Genomic DNA, 25295 nt, shown 5'->3' with positions numbered 1-25295 from the left:
CTCTGCCTCCAGCTAAAGCCATGTTATTCTGCTTTGCTCTACTTCATTAAAACTGGCTTCAAGATGAACAAAATCTGGGTTTTACAAGCATCAAATTTGCTAACAAGAAAGTACTGATGATTTTATACCCCCTAAGCTGGGAAGACCCTTGAGACAATCTTGAATTGTTTTTTTCCCCCTTTGATACAGTTTTGCCTGACCCAGGGAGACCTTCCATAATGACAGCTGATTTCTTGGCATATATTCAATGTTCAATAAATGGGCGCATCCATGAAAGGTAACAGAAATTACTGCAATGCATAGCAAAACTTTAATTCACTAGAAGTTTTTCTTTGAATACAAATATCCTAGATATCATAGCGGACAGAAAATGAAATCACTCTTGGCATATTAAAGATGACATTCTCTACTTGTCTCCTCCACAAAGTCTAGCATGGTGTCTTCCACACAGCAAATGTTCAAGAAATATCGAATGAATGACATATAGGAATGAAGTAATTCCCTTTTGATGCTTATCATGTCATTACGTTGAACAGTGCTGCCACTCACAGCAATATGTTAGGAGTACCTTGATGAATCAGTAATGTTTATCTGCTAATTTGATTTTATGATCTTGGTTCTATGTAATATAAAGAAGTAACTGTGGTTGCTGGGTACTTTATAAGCACAGAAATATGTAAAGTACTTATAAGACTCTCATATCTCTAATCCAGAAGAGATAGAAGGTTATAGAGTTACCAAATAAAAGGACTATTCCTAAAAGAAAAGCTCATTTTCTCACTGGAATGAACCAAGACCTAACCTACATTTAGGGTTTAAAGTTTACAAATATTTATTCATGTCTAAAGTTAAAAGATCAAAGGAAGAAGAGTTCAAAGTGCATGGGAATAAGAAGACAAAGATGAAAATGAAAATAGAAAGAAGATAAAAATGACTCTGGCATACACTGGGCCTTTAAATAAGCATATTTTGAATTTGAAAATTCCTAATTGTTATCTGAATTAGTTTATCCAGATGATTATCAGATAAGCAACTTTATTTTACACATGTAGACAAAAACATGTGGTAACTAAAGTGTTTTTTTCAAACGTAATTATTTGAATGATTCATTCAAACTTTCTTTTCATGCTGGGTAGATGTCTAGTCTATCCACAAATGACTGTCACTGCTCTGATTATCATCTTCTCATCTTCCCCTCACAGAGACATTTCTGCATTTGCTTCCGTAAAATCTTAGGTTCCTGCTCCTTAAGCGCTCAGGACTCCTTCCTATTAACCCGCTTTATCCAAGCTTAAAGGTCCTTTTCACAACTCAAGCAGATCTGTATTCACTGTAGTTCACTTTTTTTTCCCCTCTAAATTGATTGGATTTCTCATTTTTCACCCTCCTGGGACTTCAGGGGAGCAGGATCTGGCTGAAAATCACTCTTCCCTATTTTCTTGGTGCTTCTCTTTGTTGAACTTCATCTTTCCTTCCTTCAGCTGACTCCTCGCTGCAGATCTTCCAAAACCAAGTCCTTGGCATCTTGTTCTTCACTGTGAAGAATTAAACAGACCCGGGGCAGCTGGGTGGCTCAGTGGGTTAAAGCCTCTGCCTTCGGCTCAGCTCATGATCCCAGGGTTCTCGGATCGAGCCCCGCTTCGGGCTCTCTGCTCAGCGGGGAGCCTGCTTCCCTTCTTCTCTCTCTGCCTGCCTCTCTGCCTACTTGTGAACTCTGTCTGTCAAATAAATAAATAAAATCTTAAAAAAAAAAAGAATTAAACAGACCCCATTTTAAATATAGAGAGAATGCCTTAAAAAAAAAAAAAAAGACTATCAATACCAAAGGTAGTTGAAGATGCAGAACGACTAGAGCTCCCAGGCACCACAGGTGGGAATATAAAAAGATGTATTACTTGGAAAACTATTGGGCAGTTTCTTATAAAGATAAACATGCATCTTCTTTTGACCCAGCAATTCCTCTCCTAGATGTTTATTTGAGAGAAACGAAAACGTTATGTCCACAGAAGAGCTGCCCATGAATGTTCATAGTGCCTTTCTGTAAGAGCTCAAACTGGAAACAGCTCCAAGGTGCATGGATAAGTGAGTACATAAAACCACTGAGCAACCCAATGATGCGCAAGAATCTCAAAAACACCAAGTGAAAGAAGACTGAAACAAAAGAATACATCGCATACAACTCATAAATGAAGGTCTAGAATTAATGATGGTGACAGACACTGGAAAGTGGTTGTTTGGGGGTTGGGAGGAAACAGTGAGTTTATGGGGGGTAGGGATACAAGACAACTTTGCTGTTAATGAAATCTTCATTTGGGTAGCAGTTACAGGAATATATGCAATTGTGAAACCCCTTGAACTGTAGCCTTAGAGTGTTTTATTATATACAAATAATACCTCAAAAAATAAAAATGAACCTCACTAATTGTCCCTATGCCACTGCCTCCCTTCCTATATTTCTAGTCCTTTTTCATCAGTTCCTGTTCTAGACCTCCAAACACCAATAGGAAGGCTCCGCTGGGGAGTTTCGTTGTATTGAACTCCTCTACCCACTCCTCTCAATTATGTTATTCAGCTCAAGGGCACAGCCATTCCTTCTGCCTTCATCTTACCATTCCGTCTAGTTAGCTATCACTCAAACTATCCATCATTTCTTTAAAATACTTATCAGAAATCTTTTCCTTCAAGACAGAATACAGGAAAGAGCCCTTTTAACATGTAGTGGAAAATCACATCTAATTGGGCACCACTGGTAACACTCCTTATCAGGTCTATGATGCCAGTCAGCTCCCACTTCAACTCTCATTTTCCTCATCTGTAAAGTAAGAAAATCCAGACATTGCTGTATTAAGAATCACTATGAGACAGATTTATAAAAATAAATTGGGAACCACAAAACACTACATTTTTAAATATGTACTGTTACTGTCACTGATACACATTCAAAGGCCACTGACACCCTGGTCCAGGCCTGGAGTCGCTCATGTCTACACTGCTTCAATAACTTCCAATATATTCTTCCTGATTTGGGGGCATGTGACCATTAAGTTATTTTTATGACTAATTTTTTAATGCAATCCCTTGTATAATCTTGAACTTTTCAAGATATACATGAGGCAAGATTTACACAATTCCACATTTGTTTCAAAGTAGTGTCAGTTTGGAAGCATGGGTAAGAATGTAGGAGTAAAAAGCCAAAGATATAATCATATTTCTAAAAACCTGGTTGATTTTAGTATGTAAAGAGATTACCTGGTTTCAATTCAGGAAATATCTTGTTTGTTTTCTTGAACAATTTCTAATTTTGCTGGATATCTTTTTTTTTTTTAATTTTTTTTTAAGAATTTTTTTTAAAGATTTTTATTTATTCATTTATTTGAGAGAGAGAGAGCACGAGAGAACAAGTGGCATGAGCGTAGGGGGAGAGGAAGAAGCAGACTCTCCACTGAGCAGGGAGTCCGATGCAGGGTTCAATTAGGAACTCTAGGATCATGACCTGAGCCAGAAGCAGATGCCTAACCGACCAAGCCACCCCAGGCTCCTCTTTGCTGTATATTCTTATATTATAAAACATTTACCGGTCTTCTGACTTGACTTGGATAAATAACTCTCATTAAAAGATATAGTGAAAAATTATATTGTAACCTCACAATGTAATCTACCCAGTAAAAGCTGGCAAGAAGATATTTTAACCTCCTGATTCTAAAAAAAAGTCATTTATATTTTCTAACAATTTTCTTGCTTGCACTTTCCTATCAGGTATTAGAAAATTTCCTCTAAATGTACAATTTGAAATTAGTTTTTATATTTGCATCAGAAAGTGGATATTCTACGAGAATCAATCTCATGTTTTCTCTCACTTATAACAGTGATTACACATATAGAACAAAATGGAAAATAGATGCAGAATTGGAGACCGATACATATTTTGCTACATGGTTATGAAATTTTAGCTCCAAAATTTTATTTTAAATTCTCTGTATAATTTTGCTTTATTTGTCTTTTGTCTCTGTTATAGCTCATAGCTATAGAATTCCAGAAATCAGAGGAAAAAGGCAAATAAGCTGATGCTATTTTTAGCCATTCTGTATATGGTAAGAGATTAATCAACATTAATTTAGGTTTAAAAACTGATCATAATTACATTTCACAGATTTGGCTTATTCAGCTGGAATCAGCTGCTTAAGCACTACATTTTAGTAATACCTTCTATTATACTTAGCAAAATGGAACACTTCTGAGAGTATAAACCCTGGAGATAAGAATTTACCATATGAAATTTAGATACAAAGACATAATAAATATACTTGTTATTACTGATTTTTAAAAAATACATCATTAAGTGAATCTATGGGGAAGAATTTACAAGACCTACCAGAACCACCTGGAAATTTTATCAGAAAACATGACTAAAATTTACCAAAACTTAGTAAATTAGATTTTTAATACAGGTGTATTAGCTAATTTTAATAGCTTCTAGAAACAACAGCCTTTCTTTTCTAAAATATTAGTACGTATTCTTTTCTAAAATATTAGTACATAAGTCAACACTGTCCTAAAGCTTCCCATCTCCAGGAAGAAATATGGTTCCTCCCACACTGATGCTAGGGTAGGCCATGTGGCCTTGGTCTGGCCATGGGATGTTGGCAGATGAGTGCCATAGGCAGTGGCTTAAAATGTGTTTGTACAATTGGGTTGCCTTCTTACACTCTAGCCACCGCCATGAGAAACACATGACACAAGTCGTCTGTTGGGTTTGGAAAAATGAGAGACAATGACTAGTGCTGCTCCAACAACCTGTAGACCTGCCCCAACCAACAAGCTGATGCATCGAAGAAAAGTCAATCCCTACAGTAGTAGACCACAGGGTTCTGGAGTGGCTGTCTGTACAGCATTAGAGTGGCAACAGGTGACTGATTTTTTTTTTTTTTTAAAGGGAAAAAAAAAAAAAAAAAAAAAAAAAAAACACCTTGACATTGGGTTTGGGGTGGTACCACATTTTTCTTAAGAAGTAAACTTTAAGTTTGGTGGCAGACGATGCTGGTTTACTAAACTCAGTCCTCGCCATAGTTTTCTTTCCCCTTAGCCATATTCCAATAATTGGGAACAGGCAAACCAGGTTTGGTCAATGAGAGGCAGGCAGAAGTCACAGGGTGGGGCTCCTGGGACAACTTTTGAAAAGAGACAGAGTAAGGAGACTTGGGTGGCTTCGGCTCAGGTCCTGATGCCAGGGTCCTGGGACTGAGCCCTGGGGCTCCCTGCTCAGTGGGGAGCCTGCTTCTCCCTCTCCCTCTGCCTTTTCCCTCCCTACTTCGCGTTCTCTCTCACTTGCCCGTTCTCTCAAATAAAGAAAATCTTTTTTTAAAAAAGTGCCACAGTTGGCTGGTATGCTCCTCTGGTACTTGGCTTGTAGTCTCACTTCTCCCCTTGTGATTGGAATAAGGACAGGGTGCCTGAAGATGGAGCCAATCCGTGCAACCGGTAGGAAGGAAACCACAAGGGAGGAGCAGCAAGACTGGAAGAGAGAAGACACCTTCAGGACATTCTGCACACCTCCACCGGCCTGTCCTGTTTATCCTAGACTTCCTGTTCACTGGAAAAAAGACTCCCATGTTCAAGTGCTCTAGTAAGGCTTACTGTTATTTACAGCCAAAAGTAACCGGAATGAAATGGAGGTGGGTAGATGGGTAGGTTAGGGACATAAACAGATTCACAGAAAGAATTTTATTCAAGATCCAGAATTCTATCGAGAAGTAGTATTTGAGTCGGTCTAATGTTAAAAATTACATTGGTAAAATGATTCATTTAGCTAAGAATATGTAATTACTTCTCTCTCTCTTTTTAAAGATTTTATTTATTTATTTGATGGAGATCACAAGTAGGCAGAGAGGCAGGCAAAGAGAGAGAGAGCAGGGGAAGCAGGCTCCCTACTGAGCAGAGAGCCTGATGTGGGGCTCGATCCCAGGACCCTGAGATCATGACCTGAGCAGAAGGCAGAGGCTTTAACCCACTGAGCCACCGAGGCGCCCATTACTTCTAAATTAAGTGTGGAATTCTTTCCTGTACACTAGTAATTTTTCAGAAAATCAATCAGGAATATTTGCTGGCATTTCTACCATTACTAAGCACACATGGTTTGGGGTTTACTTTCTAAGATGAGCCATGATGCTTGATGTCTTACATCTCCGCTGGATGGTGACCCTCAACTATGCAATTATGTAAGTGGATGGCAAAATATCATGGTAAAACGTCAACCTGGTAAGATTCACTCTTATCCAAGCTATCTTTTTCCATCTGTACTAGATTTTTCTGTGTAGCAGCAGGTTCTCCTTGAAAACGAATCCTTCAATTTTTTACTTTCCTTTGATGCATGTAAGTGAATGTATTCAATGAGATTCAAGTGTGTGGGAAAGTGCTATAAAGTAAAGGAAAATTATGGTACAATGGCTATAACTCATAAAGAGTAATAAGAAAAGAGAGTGTCTAGAGCATTTGACTGAAAATAGAAGAGATCCTTCAATCCTGGTGAATTGAGTTAATTTCAAATATATTACAGTATGGTTTTCTATCATGTGTACTTTCTCTGACTACATTAATAAATGAAATAGTGATGAATAGTTCTGGGAACTTGTAGCGAAACTTATTAATATTTCAACATTATCACTGAGTATCTATGTCAACACACATCAAAAATGCATGAGAAATGACTATCTATACTCACAAGTTACACCCATTAGGAATATATATGAGAAATATAAATGGTGTACATAAATTTGCAATGTGATTATAGGTAGAACATATAGCCAAAAAAAAAAAAAAAAAAGCTATATAAAGATCTCACATAGAGAAGTATGTCAACAATTAAAAGCATATTAATACTTGCAATCAGTTTGGAGTATATATATACTGTATGACCACATGAAATGTCAACATATTTCAAATTATGAATCATCTCAGAAATTACTAATACTAAAAAATATATAAATATCAAAGTAGCAAAAATGTGTAGCCACCGTCAAGTAGAAGTGGCTCATCAATTCTATCCATGATGTAACTTTGGAATCCCCTTAAAATAAAAATAAAACAAAAAGTTTGGTCTTAAAAAGCCTGATTTCTATTTTTAAATTGATCACCAAGAAATAGTACATTCACATTAAAATGAGGCATGACAGTTTAAAAAAAAAAAATCAACATATAGTTAACCCAATAATTTCCAAGTGGTTAGAAAGGCTAAAATTAATCTGTTTATATCTATAGTACCCAGAAGATAGTAATACCTGGGTAGTGGCTTTCATATATGATATGTTCTTTTTTATTTCATTTTATTTTTTTAATGATCAAAAAGATTTGTACACAAAAATTTTTGAGGATAAGCTTTTACTTGAAAGAATAGCTATATCATTTTTAGGGAAAAAGTTCTTAATGGCTACAGAAAGTACAATAATAATATATTTTTTAAAACTTGCTGGGATAATGGATATTTTTGAATCATCGTGGGGGGCAGGGGGATATGAAACTAGGTTTCGAGTACCCAAGTCAGAAAGAAGTACAAAGTAAACAAATATTTTGAAAGGGAAATTGGTTTTGCATTTTTTGGGGGGGGTGGCTTTTTGATTCTTGTTTTGGTTGAATAACTGCAGATTCCCTTAGAAAAAGGGAATTTTTATCACAGCCTAGAGGGAAAAGTATGAAGGGATAAAAATATTCAGTCCTGAGCCCCTCTCCCTAGGGACGGAATGCTGGAAGAATTCGTCGGTATCTACGGAGCTCAGTTTCTTCTGTAAGATCAAGGAATTTTTTTTGTTTTTTAAAGATCTTATTTATTTGACAGAGAGAGATCAGAAGTAGGTAGAGCAGCAGGCAGAGAGAGAAGGGGAAGCAGACTCCCCGCTGAGCAGAGAGCCCCATGTGGGGCTCAATCCCAGGACCCTGAGATCATGACCTGAGCCGAAGGCAGAGGCTTAACCCACTGAGCCACCCAGGTGCCCCAAGATCAAGGAATTTTAACTAATGTCCTCCAGTTGGTCAGTTTGTTTACTCATTCCAGAATATTCCTGTCTTAGAGTCTCTGCAGTTGTTATTCCCTTGAAAGTTCTCCCTTTAGATCTCTTTGTGCCCTGACCTTCTTCAGGTCTTTCAAAAAACACAGTCTTATTAGAGATTTCTTTCTGGAACATCTTAAGGAAACAGTGAACCCTCTCTTCCACATCCACACAGCCTAACGCCCTTATCTGGCTTCCCCAACCTCCCCCGCACGACCTCCGTCGCACTTACCTTCCTCAGAGATACGTGCTTCTTGTCTGTCTCCTCCCATCGCCACCACTACTTACATACCTGTACACCATGGGCTCCTGGGTCTAACCATGGAAACCGCGGATATTCAGGCAGACTATTCACATCCACAACGATGTAAATAGGACCGTTTGGGACACACGGTGTTTCACCTGCACAACCACGTGCAGCTTCCTTGAGACCGATGTGCCGACAAATCCACATCTCCCTATTGTCGACAGAATACATTTCCCCCTTCCTGATCAGGTCCGAAGTCACCTCCCCATCTCCCTGCTACACTCACCTCTGCACCAGTCATCAGAAACGGCTGCACCCCTACTGCACATCGATGGCCTTACCTATTCCAGTCTGAGTTATATGTACCCCTCTGTTTTCTCAGGCAGCCCTTCCTATGCTTTTATCATATCGTGCTTCGCTTCACCTCTTACATTTCGATGCTGAGCTCCCTGTGCTAAGGTACTATGAACCATTCATCCTATCCTCAGCGTGTAACACAGGGTTGAATAAAGTAATTAACCATGCACCAAATGAACGGGTCACTTAATCTGGTACTTCATGGGTGCCTGGGTGGCTCAGGGGGTTAAAGCCTCTGCCTTTGGCTCAGGTCATGATCCCAGGGTGCTGGGATCGAGTCCCGCATCGGGCTCTCGGCTCAGCAGGGAGCCTGCTTCCTGCTCTCTCTTCTCTCTGCCTGCCTCTCTGCCTACTTGTGATCTCTGTCGGTCAAATAAATAAAATCTTAAAAAAAAAAATCCGGTACTTCATGAAACAATTCAAATATCAAATTGTTGGCCAAAGCTCACCCCGCTTTTCTTAATTTAAGGAGGGACAAAGAGTGTCCCACCAAAGGCAGATATATGGGACTGTGTGTGGGTGCGATGGGCTCCATTTTGGTATTAAACACTCAAGGGACTAAGATATTCAGTGATCGCTATTTTAATTGTTTTTTTTCAGGCATGGGAGACTGATGGGCTGAGAGGCAGGCTAAGCATACATGTTGGACTTTATCTGTGTTCATTCACGGAAAATCAGCAGCTCTTTCTGAGCTCTTTCAAAAGAATAGCAACCCCAAAACATTTATCTCCCCTGGCAAGGGAATGGGCACCTCTCAGATTTACCCATCAGTAGAGCCCGTGTCAGCCATGATAGATTTAGAGTTCCAACTACTGAGGGGAATCATCGCTGTTTCTTTGGTAGGAAAGGAAGTGGGGGGACCTGAAAGGGTCCCAAACATGTTAGGCTTATTAAATGACCTATAGCTTCTCTTAAGGAGATAAGAATCCAGGAAAGATTTGAGAAGAAAAACATAAGTCCTTTGACAGGTCGTGCTCTCTGGCTTTTTCTCCAAGCACTATTAGCTCAGTTGGGTTCATTCTAATCAGCAGATGAGGAGAGGCACATGATCCAAGTCCTCTCAAATCTTTCAGTCGAAGGGTGCAAAATAAGATGACCCAGGACGATGTTAACCCTTGGACAAACCTTTCCTTTTATAGATTGGCAGAAAGCAATTCTATAAGGGATGTTCATTTTTTGGTTTTGGGAATGTCAGCATGTATGTGTATATTAAAACACACTTGAAACCACGTTTTCCCCAGTAATTTCTTTAAATAAAATAGTACCAGTGAAGTTTATAATGAAAAACACTAATATGTTCATATTTTATTTCCTCACACTTCCATATAATGTGTGATTTATAGAAGTGGAATAACTTTTTGAAAAGAAAATCCTGAGAGGGTACAGGATATAATTATTTTTTCCATATCAGATTATATTTAAAGTAACAATGAGTTTAAAGATGAAACAATCTGAAATTATTTTATAAAAATGTGTACTTGCTGGGATTTGAAGTTCAAAGAACTTGGCTTTAGATAGTTGGCAGTTTCGAGATATTAAAGCCACAACATAAAGACAGTAGCTGTCTTCATAAAGGAATATGGGTTTATAGTCAGACAAACTTGGAAACGAATATGAGCTCTGCAAATTATCAGCTGTAGGACCTCTGGGGATAGAGTAAACCTCTCTGGGTTTCCATTTCTTTATTTGCATGATAAAAACAGGATCACAGGGCAAATTAAATGAGAACTACACGAGTTTTCATAGTATCTGCCAAAAAGTAGGCTGTCAGTTACAATTGCTTGGTTTTCACTTTTCTTCCTCATTTCTTGTACCGATCTCTACTGTAATTTAAAAGACATTAACACAATCATACAGGAGGACATTAAGAGAAAGAGGAGTGGGTGTGTTCAAGAAGTTCAGACCAAGAAAAATGAAAATAAAACCAAAAAAATACCACTCACGATTTCTGACCTTTTATCATTAAATGCACTTTTCTAAAATTAAGAACTATGATGTCTGAACTAGCAACAAAGTTTGAAATAACAATAGGATATCTTTCTACCATACCTGTTCTTTTAAAGATCATTCAAGTGAAAATGTGCTAAAGATCATAATACTCTTCATTTCCAGAAATTCAAGCAGTTTTTTGGGAGAAGGGACCTTCACACGAGCAATACCAAGTTGGCCCTTGAACAACTGGGGTTGGGATGCTGACCCCCCTGTGCAGTCAAAAATCCACAGGTAACTTCTGACTACCTCTACGCTTAGCTACTAATAGCCTGCTGTTGACTGGAAGCCTTATCAGTAACATAATCAGTCAATTAATACACATTTTGCATATGTATGACATACTATATCCTTGCAATGAAGTATGCTAGAGCAAAGACAATATTAAGAAAAATCATAAGGAAGAGAAAACACATTTCCAGTATTCTACTGTATTTACCAAAAAAAGTCCACGTGTAAGTGGATCTTCATAATTCAACCCTGTGTTCAAGGGTCAACTGTAATAAAAACAGGGAGAGGAGGACAGTGAAGTGTTTTGATTAGCTTAAATGTACTTGACAATGAACCATTTAAAAGGAATATCCTTTTATTAAGTAGCAAGTATCAGGGAAGGTAGCCAAAGCACAAAGTTACTAATGCTACACATTTTTTGCTTTTCTTTCCTCTGAGAGTTATAATAAAGATCAGAGAGGGTAGGCTCCTCAGCTGTGGTGGGAGTTAAACAGGAACACGCATGCACCAATTCTCTAAGGACTGACACTGAGTAACACAGGTATATTTCCTCTACATCTTCAAACGCTTCCCTCCTCCTCCACTCTTGCTCTTACTGAAAGTACTAATACAGGATTCCCCTAATACTCAAAAGGAGAACGTTCCTATGAAACATTTTGTAAGCCAAAATGGCGTAGAGCGAAGAGGCAATGACCATTAACTTAATTGGAAGAGTTCTGGAGCATTCCCAGACTCTCAGACCCCCTCGCTAAGGCCTCTGTGACACCTTAAGAACCCATCTTGCTGATGGAGGCACACGGTAAGTGGAGATAAACCATGGCTGCTCACAGACACAGCTCAAAGCTCTGGTGCTGAGATGCTGGGTGTGGCTCCCAGAGGGAGTCTGGTGGGGCTGTTCTCTCTGGTTAGAGTATGCCTCCTTGCTTCTCTAAGGGCTTACTGCAAAAACAAACAAAAAAACAAACAAACTAACAACAACAACAACAACAACAAACAACAACAACAAAACCCCACACTGAACACTATTTTTGCTGTTCATCTTTTTCGTAAAGATGAAAATCCTCTTTCACTTTCTTTCAGTTAGCAAAAACAGGTGCTAACAGGTCTTTCATAAAAGCAGAGTGGCGTAACGGGAACTTAGGAAAACAGGGCATGCCTGTGTCTTGGTCCCTATTCTTCTAGGTTAAGGTTTTTTCCTGGTTATATTGAAATTTCTCTCAGGAGATATTCTCATTCACTTACACTTTGGTTTGTATGAAGTTGATTATTCTACTCCTGTTAACCAACGAGGAGTATGAATATTTGGAATTAGAGAGAAAGAATTAAAAAGGGAGACTGAAATTAGAGGGTCTGGGTAACACAGCCAAACTGTACCTATTTTAAAAAATATCATTGTTTTGCCTGGGGCGAGAGTTAATTACAATAATTTGCTCTCATCATGCGCCTGTACTTCTCTTTTTCCAAACACTTATTTCATAATTATGTTTGTCAAGTTGTTAAGGGTAACGACCCTATTTTACCATCGGGGGGAAAAAAAAACCAGACCAAAACAAAACAGATGTTCTATGAATTGCTGGAATTTGGCTTTGTCAGAATTATTGAACACACGGTTTCTGACTTGGACAGTATCTGTACAGTTAAAACAAGAAAAGGGCAGAGACTGTGTGTGGGCCTGTCTGTGGCTTTTTCCATTGTCTTTGAATTCACGGATCCCAAGCTGATAAACAATAATCAAGCAAATTAATGAAAATGGCTGAAATGATTAGTCCAAGCATAGTTCAGGAACCTCACTATATAAATCTAAATACATCAAAGTGACCTCAGGTTGCTGCTCTAGTACCAAGTGATGTTCCTTTTTATTTAAAGACAGAAATATCTAGTATCTGGCGGGGAGGATGCCATTTTGCCTAACAACTTCTGCGTTTCAAATCAAAGGAAACACTTCTTAAACTAAAGAATTAAAAGTTCATTAAAAAAAAAAAAAAAAAAAAAAAACCAAGTAAAACACAAGGGCGCCTGGCTGACACAATCAGTTAAGCGCCCAACTCGTGATTTTGTCTCAGGTCACGATCTCAGGGTGCTGAGATCCAGCCCCCGTGGCAAGTCTATGCTCAGCCCTTGCCCTCTCTCCCTGTATCCCTCCCCCACCCAGAAAAAATAAATCTTAAAAAAAATAACAAATAAAACAAAAACAGTAAAATGCACAGTAACAGTCATTTAGAAAAATATATATTATATATATTTATATGTTAAGGTTTATGCTATGTTGATATACTAATGTCAATAATGTAAGTCACTTAATTAAAAACTCAAACTACAGTGGTTATGGACAAGACTCTGCACCTGAATGGGAAAGAAGACAAGAACATCTACCCTGCGGGTCAGCATCTTGTTGTAAGGACAGGTCAAGGACAAGGCAGTTTCATCCATTTCTAGTGTCAATCTTCCCTGATATCCTCCTTCCTCATCTTCTTCTCCTCCTTGATTAACACTTCACTGGTGGCCAATGAATAAGAGGCCCACCTTGGAACACTTCCTAAACCATGATTCCTTTTCCCTTTGATGGGAAAGCCAACTGTGTCCTGGTTGCCCAAGGCTTTGAAAGTATGCTACCTCTAATAAACATAACCCTTTGATGCCATTGCCTCTCTATCTGTAGATAGACTTCTGAATCTAACTCTCTCAAGAAAGTTTTGCAAGTACAGGGAAGAGGTCAACAGGTGTCTTTTTTGAAATCCTTTCATCTCGTATATGCCAAGCTGATGTTTTACACTATTATTAATGTATTATTTTATTGACCCTAGTACACTGGAATTTTTGTTTGATAGCTTTTGAGTTAACAGAAGGCATCAAGTTCCAAAGGCAAACAGGAAAAGCGAAAACAGAAAATCACCAACAGCAATATGCATTAAAGAATCAAGGAGAAACTAAGAGAGAAGCAGAAAGACATACATTGAAAGTTAACTTCGGGTAAACCTAAGTAGAGATTTTTTTTTTTTTTTAATGTGTCTAACAAGGATTATATATTTATTTGTCCCAGAATAAAATTTTCCTCAGTGTATTACTTTAAGTTTTGAAATACACCCATATTTAAGAGGTCTCGGCAGAGCATTCTTTTTGCTTCATCTAACACTATCTTCTCACTTCCTGGTGTTTACATATACACACTGCGTCTTGAAAGAGACTTAATTAACTATTGATGGGTCCTGGCGTTCTTGGGCTTCCCAGGTGACGGCTCAGTATTCTTTACTAATCGTTTAATGAAAACACTTACATGAATAATGAATTTGGCATTTCCCTAGATACACAGGCAACTTTTGAAACAGTAATAAAGGCAGGCATATGCAGTTATACAAGCTACTGTGCCTTGAAAATGTTTTCACAAAGCAAGCCTGAGAGGTTAGGCTGAAAATGAGGTTCCAGTTCTTGAGGCTGCTATTAAACATTTCACATTAAAATACACTACATATTATAAGCACATAATATTAAAAGCAAAAAAAAAAATAGTTATGTTTAAAAAATTAATGTCATTATATGCCGAGTCCCAAATAAAGTAAACATAATTTAGATTTTCATAATTATAGTTCCCAACTTTAAAGTCTGAATTAACAAAAAGCACACCCACCTCTGTAAACACACACACACATGCACACACATACACATACAGACACACACACACACAGAAATTATACATGTATTATAATGATATAGGAAAATAATATGACTAAAATGTCTTTGAAATGTACTATTCATTTTAGGATTGAAGCCTGTCATCATTTAGTCTAATTTTAAAGATGGATCTTAAGATTTAGGTCACACAAAACCATACTAAACTGTGCTGATCACTGAATGAGCAATGAGGTGACTCAGACTGCCATCATTTCAAACATGATTTCAGCAACCCCTTTGATTCCATGCCTATCCTGGCAAATGAACATTTGCTTTGGAGAAACTAAGTGACTATAACCAGTTATTTGAGTGAAACAATGCTTTTTATAGGTGGTGAAGTACAAGAATATTACTGGAAACAAACACGACAGGTACTGTTAGGAAAAGCTCTGTTTTGGGAGTCAGAAGTCCAAACTTTTGTCTTACTACTACTTATTATAGGACTTTGGAGGAGTCATTTAACTTCTCTGATTCTGAGTGTTTTCATTTGTACAATTAGAATAACAACATTTTCTACACATTAATTTCCTAGTTGTCATATACTACACACTATTATATAAATAATTATAATACTAAGTCCATAGTCAATTGAAGCCTTCTATGTACCAAAATTCTGTGACTTGATTTTTATATCTTATTACTATATTACATCCTCATACCAGGCTACAAGGTAAGTATATTGATTTTCTTATACAGATGAAGAAACATCTCAGAGTGCTTAAATAACTTGCCAAAGTCACATAACCATTAGAGCTTAAATGTAAATTTGAATTCATATGTTTCTGACTCCAAATTTCATTTTAGATCCATTATATCCTATTTCCCTTAACATACCATATGTATTTGTATGTGTGCACAGATATATATCACATAAATATATACTATGTATGACCCATGGAACATAGAAACATATTCACTTTACACACACACATATGCTTTAAATTCTAAAATGTCAGTCGTGTGTGTGTGTGTGTGTGTGTGTGTGTGTGTGTTTTAAAGATTTCAAAGACTAAAGCACAGAGCAGAGTCACAACTTAGTCAATATTTGGGAAAATGAATTAAAATATGGAAAGTGACTAAGATCATTTTCAGTGACCCGATAACTCACGTGCTAGCAACAGCAGTGGTGATTTAAGTCCTACTCTTATGTAAGATTATGTTATTAAAAATTATTCCAGAGAAAAAATATACAAGGACTAGCCACCGGTTCGATTCTAGATTCCGAATCGACAATGATGGAAAAGCAACTATCTTTGATTAACAAGGATGAAATCTAACTCGATGGTCCGGATATAAGGAGAGAGAAAAGATCTTTTCAAAAATCACACACGATTCTGATTTTTCAAAGTGGTGAGATATCAACTTCCAAATTTAACATTTCAGAAAAGCTGTTCTGCACTCTCCTATCAAAACAAGATCATCATACTTGCCATATTTTATTTCTCCCGACTATTGTAAATGAATGGTAACAATGAGGGCAGTAATTGGATGGTGACATTCAAAAAGAACAATGTGTTTTTTTCAGAGTTAAGGAGAAGAGGTAGGAGGTATTAGCAGAGATGCACAGACGCCTCATTTCTAATAGACGCACAGATTTTCAACTACGCAAAATACTTCATGCCTAACCTGCTCCCAGAGAACGTAAGCCAGGGCGGAAGGATGCCGACGCGCGAGCCCGTCGCGAGCGAGAGGGGCAAGTCCCGGGAACAGGAGGTACTGCTGCTTCCATTACCCAGTGCACACCTCGGCGAGTCTCATTTCATCCTGAGAACGTGGTACTTACTCTTGTACTGCTCTGGCTATGGAAAGGGCCGTAGATCCAGTCTCATTAACGCTATCTAAGGTCACATTTGGCAGGTCATCATCGTCACTGTCACTTTTACTCTGTCTGGGAGATAGGCCTCGGGGGTCCATTTGTGCTGGGGAAAAAAGGCATATATAATGAATTAAAATTAGTGTGCACAAAGTTCACCTCGTCCTGGACCAACATCAAGCACGCCATCTCTCACCTATGCCTATCACGCACAGGGAACTCTCTGGAAATCCCAGGAATCCATGAAAGTGGTGCATTTTATGCACTGAGCATTTACGGACTTTTTTTTTTTTTTTTTTTTCCTTGTTCATTTGATTTACAGAACCTCCTTCGGCTCTCCAGTTTCAGGGGACGATTACAGAAGACGAACTATAAAATCTACAACATTACCAACTCTTGAGTGGTCAGAAACTGATTAGGTAGCTCTTGAATTACTCTGCAACCCCCTGGCTCTTCTTTCTTGCTTCTGCTGCCAGAGTTCTGGCCATTTCACTACTGGTTAGCACATTCCCTGGAAGGTGGAGAGCCAAGGGAGAGGAGATTTTATCTACCTGCAGCTCTCATAATAAGCTTAAGGAAAAACAAGGTTTACAAGACGAGCATCAAGTTCTAGGTATTTTTCATACTTGAATGAATACTGTCTCACAGTTCATTACTGTTCTAAGTAGAGATCTAGAGCACACAAAAAGGACAGTGGCTATGTTTTATGTGCTAGAAAGTGTTCATCTCCATTTCGATTTCATTTTTCAGAAAGGCATTTCCAGATACAATTCTCCTCCCTCTGTAAACTTGCCAACAAAGCAAGAAATAGCCCGATGGTCTGTGACCCCTGTGGACTGAGACAATCAGATCCTTTCAAATGAAAGGATTGCCATCAACATTTAATATGTGAATGCATATTTTTAAAATTTAGATTTCATTTCCACTTCCTCCTCCCAGTGAACAGTTTTAGTATCCACCGCCATCTAAGATTTCCATCAGCCCTCACCTCAAGCACAAAATAAGCACAGCTTCTAAATTAAAAGTATTGCACAAGCTACGCAATCACATTATTAAAATATATGACTTCAGCCTCAGCCAGCGGCAGCCAGACTGTTGGCTCTTCAAACCTGCCTACAAGAAATTTCTAAAACCACCACTGTTTGCAAAGGAAAGCAAAATACACTTAAAATCATGGTTACGATGACATCTGGGTATGCTTATAATTTTTTTTCTCAAATCATTTCTTTATTATTATAAATTATACATTAGGTAGAAACACTGGGAAATGGTGATATTTTACCTTTTTTTTTAAACCCACAAAAAGACAATTTCTCGTGATTCTACCCAATACGTAAAATACAAAGAGAAAAATCAAGAGAGTTTCCACATATTTCTAACTAAACTTGGTCAGGAAGGAACTTTCATCTTTTGAACCCACTGCTTTAGTATACTTGACATATATTCTGTCTGTAAATATAAACATACCAAAATGTATTTTTTAACAAAGAAGTGCCTCATAAATGTTAGTTGAAAGAGAAAATCATTCAAATAATCTAAAGCAGTGGTCCTCAACTGAGGACAAAATTGCCCCCCTCCCCCCCGGAGACATTTGGCAATGTCTGACTTGTCACAATCTGATCTGTAGTGACTCCACAGAAAGGAAATGCTCCTGGCATCCAGGGGGCACGAGTCAAAGACGGTGCTAGACATACCACAACACACAGGATAATCAGTCCCCCATGACAGAGAATTATCCAGTCTGAAATGCCAAAAGCACCCAAGTTGAGAAGCTATGATGTAGAGATTTAACAGTCTGGGCATACAAGAGTGTCACATCTTAAGACTTACAGTTGATGACATGTTGTAGTTTCAAAGTCACTAGCCAATAAAGGAAACCGTATATTGGATTATCTATATTTTCTGGCCCTTCCTCAAATAAAACCAGTCACCGTCCTATGACTCAGCATTCGCTTCTCCAAAAACGCAGCATTCACTTTCCCAAATGCCAAGAATCATGCAGGGACATTCATTAAGAGTTTTAGAATGTTGTCTTTGTCTGGCACAAAACACTGCTTATTTTCCATCTGATCTCTGAAGAAGATTCCCTAGAAGACGGATGTTGGAGAAGCGCTTTATAGAGGATGGTAAGCAGGTCCACAGCATCTGATAACAGGGAGCTACTGAAGCATTCAGTCACTCCAAAGGCACTAAACGCACCAATTCATTTAAGATTTATTTTGACTGTGGGCAATGGCAACTCACTCAAGCCAACGTTATATGAAACAGAATGTGCTGGAAAGATACCAAGCAGCTCACAGAATGGAAGGTAAAGATGAACAACTATCCCTCCAAGAGCACAGCACACAGGAATGACACAGGCATTTCAACCAGGAATTCATAGATAGCTTCTTTTTGGGCAACTCTATTGTAGAATGATTTGACAGTCATTCATGACTACTCAAATTCTGCCAAGAAAATGAGTATCAGATCTATCTAGGCTTCCAAATCACATATTGTGTGGTGTTACATATGCCTGTAAATGTCAGCAACTTAACATTTAAAGTTGTTGAAACATCATGCACTAGGACTCTTTTGCCAAGATACCAGATTAACAAACAGCTAAAGAACGGAGACTATCGCGGTGGTCCCATTTTGTCCAAGAGAACTAGAGCTTTCATGGATAAGTAACACAACTCAGAGAAGACACAGGCAGTTAACCAATAAGCAATCTGGCTCTGAGAGCTGAAGTCTAATTGTAATAATGATTCCAAATAACTGGTGGGAGAGTTGATGATCTAAAATATGTTATGTTTATATCTTAATGAAAGTTTAAAATATGTTAAATATGATATCTTTTTTGATGTACTTTTCAGGATCATCATAATTGAGGATTTCTTTCCAATATTTTCAATAAATATTATGAAATACATCTGCTACCAGCATGCTGGGAAACTCTTTTTACCCATACCTTCAGCCAAGCTGAGGAAGTAATTAGAAAGGCTTTTTAAAATCTGCATTGCTGATTAGGTCAGATGATTAGCTTATCTACATACTTGCATAACTCTACTCTATTTTTATTAAATGTGGGATAGGAGCATCTCCCCTAGTTAACCTCCATTAGTCTTTGAGTTCCTCAGTCGTTTCAGAAGCAACTGATTCTCTGGGGGCACCCATTCAGAGAAAATGGAAACATTACCTAGGCACCAGAACTAAAAACATCATCTACTTCCTAAGGAAGAGCAGCAAATCAAGTATAAGCATCTGGAAAGAATTTATATTTGAGATTTTGTTCCTTTTGAATGAGAAAGGGATGAGAGAGCTTTGGGTATCCCAGCTCATTGCTGAGCGGCGTGGGGGGGTGGGGAAAGGGGGCTGGGCCCCAGGGTGGGGATGATGATACTTGGTAAGTTTCATTCTCGTGTGTTACAAAATCCCTGTGAAGGTAGAACACCTGCAGTTGAACATATCTACTCTAATTTTCAAATATGTACATACAATAAACTGTTCCTGCAAAGATCGCTACAATGAATCATGTCTCCAGTTACCCATCCATGCCCTCATGTGGCTGCATCCCAGGATGACTCCAGACCAGGCTACGTGACGACGTAGCCAGTGGACTACCAGCCAACATGACACAAAGTCAAAAGCTTGAAAAGCACTTGCATACTGGGTTTCCCCTCAATTGCTCACTGTTTCTAGAACCTCGCCACCATGTGAAGGAACCCAAGAAGCCTAAAATACATGTTGCTCTGCTGGCAACCGACCCCGACTGAGGTAAGTGACTCATTTGAGCATGACCAGTCACCTTCTCACTTCCAGAAGATTACAGCTGTGTGAGTGACCACAGTGAGACTACCATAAGAGCTGCCTGGCTAAACCCATACCAAATTTTTGGCTCACAGGACGATAAGCAAAAAAAAAAAAAAAAAAAAAAAAAGTTACTGTATCAATCTACTAGATTTGGGGATGATTTATTCTCAGCAATACAAAATCAATGCACTCTCCCAGATCCTTTCGGAGATTTCAAGCAATGATGTGGAAAACTGCTACAGTTATGGTCAGCCTGTCTCACTCCTCTCTATTCTCCTCCCAAGAGGCAACCTGACCTTAGGCAGCATAAATTTAAGTGGGCCGTCAATATAAATATGGAAACTAAAAGTCACATATTATATTCTTTATTATTTACTTCTCAATCCAAAAGATTCAAAATGTATTGACAGTTATTTTGGCTTTACAGGCACCTTTCTTTGGTCCTTGTCCTGCCTCGGTCAGGCTTCTCCTGGAAGAGGCCATCATTGGTATTGTTACCTGGGTGAACAAAGCTTTTCTACCCCTTTCCTCAAGCTCGTAGCTGAAAGGAGGCTTATATGGGGGGTTCTTCTACTCAAAGCCAGATTTTGTATGTTTGCCTCTCTTCAACTCACCAGGCATTTTCACTTTACCTTCCCTCACACTATCAGCAGACTGACACAAGACACAGCAGCACCCGTGTCCACCTCAGCCTGGGCACTGTCCAAAGATTAAAGGCTCTATCTTACATAAACTGGCCCATTCAGCTCTTCTTCAAGGAAAGGAAGTCCTTTCATCGGTCACCATCGGAAATGCAAACAGTGTAATGATCTATGAACATACACGGAGGCTTTAAGACTACCACATCCTAGCCAGAATGACTCGCAGAAGAGTTTGTGCAATGCCTTTCACCTTGACCCATTGGGGCAGGCGGGGTGGGGGGTGTCCACGGTCGGAAGGGCATGAGGCAGCTGATGGGCAGGGGCTGCGTACTACCAGCCTTTCTTTTCTCCTCAGGTCCCAGTTAAAGAAACCCTGGCTTCCAGGATTGCTGCTGCTTTCTTCTGGACATGAAGAGCAGGGGGAGAATGGTGCGGTATAGGGAGAGGGAAAAGGAGTATATGGTGGTGGGGGGCAGGGAGAATGTGCAGGGGAACATGCCTAGCATCACAGAGTAAAAGAGTCATCTTCCATCACCTTCCAGCAAGAATTGCTCTAAAAAACGACAGCTGCCATGTTTAAGAGAAAGACAGAACTCTGGCTTCAGAGACATGGGTAGGACGTCTGGCCGGGTCCCTTGCAGCCCCTGACCTTGGGCGATTGTTCTCCCACCCTCCCCCTCCGTTCCTCCTCACCGTAGGGGGTTTTGAGCGGTAAATGAGATAAGACACTGAGAGCACTTACTGCCCGCCTGGCGCCGAGGAGCGCATCACCATTCAGTGGCATCTGGGCAGGAAACTTAGTGCCGCTCGCACCATCCCTTCTAGGACACCGCTGCGAAATCCCTTCCATCCCCTGGGCTGTTTAAATTAGGCAGTTTTTGTTTGAAATGTACCTAAACTGGAAGCACCATCACCGAGGCAGAATATATACTGGAAGATATATAACACCACTAGTCCTCTTGATCCAAACATTCATTTATATATTCAGCCGACAGAGATTTACTGGACAACTATGAGGAATCAAGCACTCTTCTGGGTGCTGTGGAGAGAGCCGTGAACAAGGCAGATACAAACTCGTGCCTTCAGCCTGGGGGTCGGGGGAGACAGATGATCAAAGATAAATAAGAAAAACATAGACGCAGTCAGATAATGAGGAGGGCCACAGAGGAAAAAAGAGTGGGGAAGTGGGGCTGGGGAGGGGGGCGCTGGAGGCTGCTGAGAGGAAGGTGGACCGTTCAGGAGCGGGGTGGCCAGAAAGGGCTCGTGGAGAAAATAAGAGCCGAGGGAGGACCTGAGGAGGCCGGCGAGGGGCGGGGGCGTGGGGGAGGCAGAGGCGGATTGGAGAGGGGGTGCCTTCCGGGCACAGCAGACAACAGGGCTAAGAAGTCCCAAGGTGGGAAAGGGTGTTCTGTGCCCAAGGAACCACAAGGAGGCTGTTCCGTTTCTGGAACTGAAAACGGGACAGCAGAGGGCATGAGGCCAGACAGAGGAAGGTGTGCACAGTAGACGTGAAGACTCTGAGCTTTTTGCTCAGAGGGGGAAGGGAAGCCATCTGAGAAGAATCAGCCCAGCTCCTGAGTCTGAAGCACGAGGGGAGAGATCCAGCTAGAGGGACATGCGGGAGGAACATCAGGGACATTAATATTCTCTGAAAATCTCACTAGCTTGTTTTCTCTTTGGCCACCTCATGCTAGCTGCACATACAGCATTCAATGAAAACTCAAGGCGTTACCACCTGAAGACCTGCAAGGTAGGTTCTCCATAATATAGTCGTACAATACCTCTCCTGACCTCCTTTGCTTTCAGAATATCAATTGTTCAAATAGATGCCTGATTTTTCTAGCCTATCATGCTCTTTGATTTTACTCATTAGTAAAAAAATTTAACTCAGAGTAGGGTGAACTCCAAGATTAGAATCAGCTCTCCAGGGCCCCACGTTGCTTACTGAAGAACAAAAATCTGTTTCTTGGGGTGCCTGGGTGGCTCAGTGGGTTAAAGCCTCTGCCTTCAGCTCAGGTCATGATCCCAGAGTCCTGGGATTGAGCCCCACATTGGGCTCTCTGCTCTGCGGGGAGCCTGCTCCCCCCACCCCCACCACCCCCTGCCTCTGACTACTCGTGATCTCTGTCAAATAAATAAATAAAATCTTTAAAAAAAATAAAATAAAATCTGTTTCTTACTTTCTTTACTTTTGCTACTGCTAATGAAACTGTATGCCTTTGCACAATGGCAACTGTGATTGTCTACATAATCCCAAATGCAGGTTTAAAAATGTAATCAATTATGTAAATCCTGGGATGTTGGTACTGTGTAGATATAATAGGCAATTTATTCATTTTTTCCCAATTCCTACCCACACACTTGACAGGGTAATGGCTTCTGCTCCCATTATATTAAAAAATAACCTCATAATGTTCTTATAATTCTCTAGTGCAAGTACCGCATCTCAGTTATAATGCTACTGGACCTCTCCACAGCTTTCAAGACTGCTGATTATCTCTCTTCATTTTCACTTCCAGTCTCTTAAAATTCTCTCCTCCCTTGGTTTTGGGATGGGCACATTAAGGCCTGTGGGCCTTGTCACTGTTTTTGTAAATAAAGTTTTATTTGACCATACTCATCTGTTGTATCTCTGGTGGCCCTTTAGAGAAAACATTTACTGACTCTACTGTACACTAATTTTCTTGGGTGAGTTGGACCCTCCCCCCCTCATCCCCTAACCCTCTCCCCTCCCCCAACATCCTTCCCTTCCTCTCTTTTACCTTTCATCTCCTCTTTCTGCATGCATCTAAAGTTTCCTTTTCCCCTTAAGCTTCCACTACTTACCCTCTTCTGCCTCTTTTTAATGGTGAGCTTTTCATTAATGGCACACAATCCCACAATTCTACAGTCTCAGAGGAAATGAATACCAAATTCGTGTTCCCAGCTCTGATCGCTCCCCTCAATTCCAAGTCTCTTATTTCTGGCATCCCGGTCCATCAGAACGTTCCAAAGTCATTTCAGACTAAACCCAATTCTTCTCTTGATTTTACCCATCATTTCCCTCGTCACCCAGAGTCATTCATTTCATGGGTGAATTCACTCATTTTATTTGTACCCCTTACATGAGTACGATTCACCAACTATTGCTAGTGCTTTAACCCCATGATTTTTCTGGAACTCCTCCCACCCCTTTTATACTACTTCTCCGTGAACTTTCTCAAGATACTGCTAAGTACGTTTGTCTCATAGAGAATTTCTCCAGGAAGTGAATGGATGCAGGGCTTTCCTCAAAAGATTCCTTATCTAAAAACCTTGAATTTTTCCCACCATCTAACAAATAAGGTTCAACAGTCCTCTCCAGCTATTCCTGAATTCTTTTTGCATTTGGAACTCTGAGGAGTCTTACACTCAAGGCTCCTTCCCTAATCCAGCTATATCTGGCTATTTCCTTCCACCCACTTTTAGTCAACAAAATCTCCCCTTCCTGCTGAAGGGCACCGTCTTTCATGAAGCTCCCTTTCATATTCTAATGCAACACAATCTTTTGATTCCAAAAAAATCCATACTTTGTATTTTATATATTTTTATGGTACCCGTGCATAATTTTGAATTATACTTAAGCATATATTTATTTTATATGCCTGATTCTGTCTACTCCTTGAGTAGGAAAGCCATATCCATTATACTCTCGTACACAGTAAAATATAACATTGGCTGATGAAGATGATGGTAATAAATGCAGGTCTCTGAAATGGTCACAGTGGTTCTCAGTTGGCAAAAGATTCTGCAATATAATGATGAGAGCACCTAGATCACATTTTATTTTAAAAATCACATTCTGGCTTATATTTTAATATTAACATTGTGGGGAGGGGAGTTACAATCATTACAGTTCTACGACTCAGGAAAGTCCTAGATAATTATATTTTGGGTCTGAATAAGCCAGTGAATGACATAGGAAATGAAATTTTATTCGCTTTTTAGCTAAATTACATTTAACAGGCTTTTCTTTCCTTTTAGGAAAATATTTTAAATAGTTCAACATACTTACTATCTCTAGAATATGAGTTACTGCCTGGAAACTTCGGTAAGGAATTCAATCATTTAAAATACAGCTTAAAATGAATGTTTGTTGAGATTATCACAACAGCAACGAGGGTTTCATTTTTCTAAAGAATCATGACTAAAACTATTTTTCTTGTTTCTAAAAAGAAAATGAACACAGATTTGCAATTGTCTTGTGTTCACTGGAAGCACGTCTTCGAGCACAAAAGGCTTTGGGATTAAAGAGTTCATAAAATTTTCCATTAATAAGTGGGCTTTTACACTATGCTTGGTAACCTTATACAACTCTCCCGAGTCAGCTAAGAGCCTTGAACTCTAGGAACCCTCTGAGATATGACCACGCCACTATTTCCTGTTCCTTTCCATTTTGTCAATTCATTACAACTGCTCAAAACCCAAGCTAACCAGCCCGATTGATTTATTCAGAAGTGAATCCACTTTAAGCAGAGATGATTTTAAATACTTAATAA

General features: G+C 39.4%; 1 protein-coding gene across 3 annotated transcripts in view; it reads right to left on the bottom strand.

Annotated features, from left to right (window-relative positions):
- The window catches only part of KLF12 (KLF transcription factor 12), a 441551-nt gene that overhangs the window by 96460 nt on the left and 319796 nt on the right, over positions 1-25295 (bottom strand). For all 3 annotated transcript variants that reach the window (XM_059144589.1, XM_059144587.1, XM_059144588.1), the window contains one exon: positions 16316-16451. In XM_059144589.1, the coding sequence (XP_059000572.1) occupies positions 16316-16451 (136 nt within the window). The remainder of the gene's footprint in view (positions 1-16315; positions 16452-25295) is intronic.

Source organism: Mustela lutreola, chromosome 13 (genome assembly GCF_030435805.1).
Source record: "Mustela lutreola isolate mMusLut2 chromosome 13, mMusLut2.pri, whole genome shotgun sequence".
Classification (NCBI taxonomy): Eukaryota; Metazoa; Chordata; class Mammalia; order Carnivora; family Mustelidae; genus Mustela; species Mustela lutreola.
The sequence above is the reverse complement of the archived record's forward strand: the minus strand, read 5'-3'. Positions and strand labels throughout refer to the sequence as shown.